The sequence below is a fragment of the Megascapheus bottae genome, chromosome 3 (assembly GCF_031878675.1).
Source record: "Megascapheus bottae isolate mThoBot1 chromosome 3, mThoBot2.hap1, whole genome shotgun sequence".
In the NCBI taxonomy this organism is placed as follows: Eukaryota; Metazoa; Chordata; class Mammalia; order Rodentia; family Geomyidae; genus Megascapheus; species Megascapheus bottae.
Window position 1 is genome coordinate 88,148,906 of NC_143511.1, and position 5,467 is coordinate 88,154,372.

At 52.6% G+C, this 5,467-nt stretch overlaps 1 protein-coding gene across 1 annotated transcript; it reads right to left on the minus strand.

Annotated features, from left to right (window-relative positions):
- Nucleotides 1-1,648: 1,648 nt before the first annotated feature.
- Nucleotides 1,649-3,934, minus strand: LOC150066090 (histo-blood group ABO system transferase 2-like). Its single transcript, XM_090329240.1, has 3 exons — nucleotides 3,900-3,934; nucleotides 3,275-3,409; nucleotides 1,649-2,339 (listed from the first exon to the last, which is right to left on the minus strand). The coding sequence occupies exons 1-3, from the start codon at nucleotides 3,932-3,934 to the stop codon at nucleotides 1,649-1,651; spliced, it is 861 nt and encodes a 286-aa protein (XP_090185366.1).
- Nucleotides 3,935-5,467: the final 1,533 nt, after the last annotated feature.

A 5,467-nucleotide genomic window follows, 5' to 3' on the forward strand; every position in this document is an offset into this window, starting at 1 on the left:
TGACATATGGCAAAGCACCAGCTGTGAGTGAGAAAACCAAGAGGGTGCACAGGCCTAGAGTTCAAACTGCAGTGCTGGCACAGGAGCAATGGAGACACAGAGTGAGGCAAAGTGGCTAAAGCTGGAGATCGGATGCCACCAAATGCTGGTGACAACCCAGAGCAACAGGAGCATGCACTCACGCCTGGTTGAGGGTACAAGATCTCGTAAAGCTAATGGACAGAGCGAGGAAGCTTCCACAACCATCCAATCCCCTTCAGGGTCCAAACGAATGGAGAATTCATTATCTGTAACTGCTCCAACCTGAGGTGGAGCCCAGTACCTCCCCACCCATGGGTGGGTGTTGAAGGAATGCCACATTCAGACCTCAGACCACTTGGCAACCAAGAGGACACCCAGCAATGCCCTTCTCACAGATCGTCTCACTGACTGAGCCCGGGACAGAGGGTAGCAGGGCTCTGTGCATCATGGGTGTGCATCTGCCCTGCTGACCCTGGGGTTGACCTGAGGGAGGAGTGGCCAGGATCTTCCCCAGGAAGGCCAGCACTGCTTCCTGACTACAACATCAAACTGTAGGGGTAACCATGGGGGAAGTGGGGAGAAGAGCGCGTGGGTCCCCACTCCCGCCCCGTACCACTCATTTAGCTGCTGGCAGATCTGTGACCTTGCTAAGCTTAAGGAACTCTGGGCCTGGGTGCTGTTCCTGAGCTTTCAGCTCAAGGCTACCGTCCTTCCCTTGATCCACAGCACCACTTCAAGTGTTCTGGTGATTAACTGAGATAAAGAGTCTCACAGACTTTCATGCTCAGGCTGGTTTTGAACCATATTTCTCAGATCTCATCCTCCTAAGTAGCTAGGATTACAGACGAGAGTGACGATGCCCAGCCAATAACCAATACCGCGGTCAATAAATCATGGTCAATAACAAATGTTCATGGAAAGTCCAGCCCTCTTCCTTCAAAAGCCCAGAGAAACTCACAAGAAACAGTGAGAGTGGGCCAGGAGTTTGCCTACCAGTAGAGTGAGTCTCTGGCATGCACAAAGACCTGGGTTCAATTTCTCATTTCCACATACATAGAAAAAAGCCAGGAGTATTACTGTGGCTCAAGTGGTAAAGGTCTAGCCTTGAGAAAAAAAAAAAAAAAGAACAATGCTAAGGCCGTGAGCTCAGGCCCAGGACAGCGAAAAAAAAAAAAAAATATATATATATAAATAAATAAAGAAAACAACAGAGAAAATGCAAAGCATCAGTGAAAGCAAGAGGAAGCTAAAACAGTGTGGCAGACTGTTCAACACTGAAAACCAGAGAAGGGACAGGCCAGCCAGCAAGGCCTTCTTGGGGTGGAGCTAAGCTCATGGCCTCCACATGGCAGAGCACAATAGGAAGGGCATTCTCAAATGTCTGATCTGCCACCAGGGCCAGAGAAGAGTAGGAAAACAGCCTGAGGATGGAGGCAGATCTGGCACCAGGCCCTCAGTCCTCCCTCACCTGTCCAGGGGGCTGAAACCAATAGCCTCGCACTCAGCAATTCTCAATATCAGAGGAAGAGACAGCCCTGACCCTTTGCTCTAAAACCATTTCAGCCCAGCACAGGGATAGGGCGCCCTGGCCCGGCCTTGTTCCCAGACCCTCCCTGATGTCCTGTGTCTATGGGTTCCTGATTTCCTGGTGGTTCTTGTACACGGCGACAAACCGCATCTTCTGTAAGACAGAGGGGCGGGAGAGCATGCGTGGGTCCCACAGGTACTCTGGGGACAGCACCTTGGTGGGCTTGTGGTACAGCAGATACTTGTTCAGGTGGCTCTCGTCGTGCCACACAGCCTCGATGTGGTTGTCCCGGTCGGCCTGCATGGCCTCGTGGCAGGCCCTGGTGAGCCGGTGCACCTCCTCTACTGACCCCCCAAAGAAGGCCCCCATGTAGTAGAAGTCCCCCTGGTCCAGGGGGATGTAGGCCTGGGACTGCGGCCGGCGCTCATAGGTGAAGGACGCCCGCTTGGCCCGGTAGAAGCCGGGGTGCAGGGTGCCGAAGAGCGGGGTCAGGATCTCCACGCCCACGTGGTCCTGGAACTTCATGTCCACGTCCACACACACCAGATAGTCCATCTCGAGGCGGGGGCGCTGCTCCAGGAACCGGCTGATCATCTCCATGCGACGCATGGACACGTCCTGCCAGCGCGGGTAGCTGGGCACCGACTGCACCAACAGCCGCCGCCCCGGCCCCAGCACCACCTGCGGCATGTCCACCGGCTGGTCGGTGAACACATAGTAGTTGACCCGGAATCCCACCATGAAGTGCTGCTCAGCAGACTCCAAGAACTGCCTCAGGAAGGCGACGTACCTGCAGGACGCAGGCGGCCATAGAACCCACCCGGTGCCGGCTCCAGGCAGCAGAGCCCCACCCTCTCCTGCCCGAGATGGGGACCCTGGGCTCCCCACAGGACAGCAGATTTGAGCTGGAGGCTTCCTGTGGCCCCACCTCCAGGCCACCATTCCCACAGCACATCCTGGCCTGAGCCATGCTCCAGGAGGCTGGCAGGGGTCTTGGGGGCCACAGCTCTGTGCCCTCTTCTATGCCTGTCCCTCAGGCCCATCTCAGGGAAGAGTCTCTGTACCCAGCCCTTCTTTCATGACACGAGGCATCCTTGGGACCATGACCTCAGTTAACCATTTCTATGCCTACGCAGCCAACTCCACCCCCACCCTGCTCCCCACTACAGAGCAGGACTCCACAGGGCTGGGGGACCAGGAAGATGGGCACTCCAGGAAGAAGGGGCAGGACTTGCCTGGGCCCAGACCTTAGATCCAAGAACAAGAGCTCGTAGCCCAGGGAGTTCCCATCTGCCTCATGGCATGTCATCCCTGGAGGCTGTCCAGAGCCACATGCCCCTACCATGGGACAAGGATCTCCACCTTCTGACAAGGCTACCACGCCACCCTCTGTGCCTGCACAGCACTGGCTTCTCAGTGAATTCCTCACAAGGCATAAGATCAGCGGCTGCCAAGGCCTCAGCCCCTGCTGACAGCAGTGGGGCGGCCGGCCGCCTTTGCACAGGCCCAGCATCTGCTCCTGCCTGGGAAGGACCATGCCAGGTCCAGGGAGACACTGCACATGCGCACATGTGCAGCAGGGTTTCTGTGCTGGGGACTCGTCTAGTCCTAGCAGCTGGGATGAGAGCACCCAAGCTGCTTCTGTGCCCTTCTCAGACCCTCAGCTACCCTAGGGCCTGGACAGATCTGGGTGCCCCCAGGCCTCTGCCCTCCACAATCTCTTACTTTTTGATGGCAAACACAGATAGTCCCACGGTGATGTTCTGGAGCCGGAACTGCTCATTCAAGATGTCAATATTGAAGGTCCCCTCCCAGATGATGGGAGCCAGCCACGGGGTCAGGACAAGGACATCTGTCCTACTGCACAGAGAAAGAGCGCCAAGCCCAACCTGTGGCCCAGAGCCCTGCCTGCTGCCCTCCCAGCCTCCTCTGCACCTCCCACTGGCAAACGTGCTTTCACCAGGAAACCAACCAGAGGCAAATCAGTCTCAAGGGGCCAGGCAGCAGGCATCACTGCTGCTGCAGAAGGAGCCAAGACATGCTGGCAAGGGTTAAATAGTCCATACACCCCCGACCCAAGCACCTTAGGGACCCATGTCTCTGCAGGGAAAGCAAGTCAAAGAAACAGACAAGATGGTCTGGGACCCCGAGTCCCATCCAATACCAAAAAAAGAAAAGGGTTAATAGAAAATGGAGCATTAACCCAGGAAATTCTTGAGGCTTTGTTTGTTTGCTTTTTCTTGCCATAGGGAAGCATGGTAGCTAAGCCACATCCCCAGCCCAAAGAAACCGCCTCCATGTCTTTCCCACAGGTCTTTGTGCTACTTGCAGTGGCAGTAGATTTACTCACATGGGCATCAGAGTCATCGGCTGGGGATATATCATCCTGCAAACCAAACACAAGTGTGCACAGGAGTCCTTTTGGCTGTGGAGGCAGGCTAGACGACCTCATCCTCCAGAACCAGTGGAGGTGGGGCTGAGGCGGGGAGAGACCTAACTGCCTCCTCAACTTACAGGTGGCTGGGTAGCAATCTCAGTCCTGGAGAACCAGCCGATACCCAGACCAGCTCCCCTGGGCCCCAGAGTGGCCTGTTGCAGTTCTAGTGGCACCTGGGGCCCAGGTCTCCTGTCAGAGGCCAGCCTCAATGGCAGGCTGAAACACTGTCCATGTCAGCCCTGTGACCACACGCACTGGACCCAGAAGACCCGGAGCCTGCAGGTCAAATGCCTGCAGCAGCCATCATTTTTATGTGTGGCTTCCAGCAGTAGGAGTCAGCTTGAAGAGGGCAGGCAATTGCAGTGTAGCCTATAATAGGGGTGAGCCCTGATGACATCTGTGACCAAACCAAGCCAGTCTCAAAAGGACAAACCCAGCCATGCAGTGGCTCAGGCCTATAATCAAAGATACTCAGGAGCCTGAGATGAGAGGGTAACAGTTCAAAGCCAGCCTGGGCAGGAAACCATGTGAGACTCTTTTGTTTCTAACCAGATTTTGGAAATGACTAATGAAATTAAGGCTGAATTCCAAAACATAAGCAAGAATTTTCCAAGGAACTGTTCGAATTCAAAAGAGAAGTGGAAGAAAAGTTCAATACCCTCTCAGCAGACGATCAGCTCAGTGTCCACACTTCAAGCAAAAATGGAGGCATTAAGCAGCAGATTGACCGAGATGGAGAACAGAACATCAGGAATGGAAGATAAAACACAAGAGCTGGAACAGAGAATTGCCACCTTGGAAAAATCAGTCCGAATCCACCAGAGAACTCCAGGAACTGGCAGATACAGCAAAGAAGTCTAACCTTCGTATAATAGGGATTGATGAGAGGGCCGAATTTCAGGACAAAGGAATGCAACCCTTATTCACCAAAATCATAGCAGAGAACTTCCCCAACCTCAAAAGGGAAAATACTCACATTATTAAAGGTTTCAGGACTCCAAATAGGGAAGATCCTAGAAGGAAGTCATCTAGACACATCAGAGAAAAGACACTCGATCCGAATACTAAGGAATTAATCTTAAATGCTGCAAAAACAAAGAAATAGCCATACTATAATGGGAAAATTTTGAATTACAGCAGATCTCTCCACGCAAATCCTAAATGCAAGAAATGCTTGGAAAAATATCACTCATGCTCTGAAGACCAACAACTGCCAACCCAGACTGATATATCCAGCAAACTAGCATTTACATTTGAGGGAGAAACAAGAATATTTCACTCCAAAGAGAAGCTTTATGAATATGTGCACAGTAAACCAGCATTACAAAAAATACTAATTAATTGAGAACAAACTGTAGAACATCAAGAACCCCCATCAAGAAGCAAATATCTATAATTCACTAAACACAAAAGGGGGAAAAAGAGAGAGAAAGAAACTTAGAAGTAAAAATAAATATTGACAATGGACAGTGACCACTTCT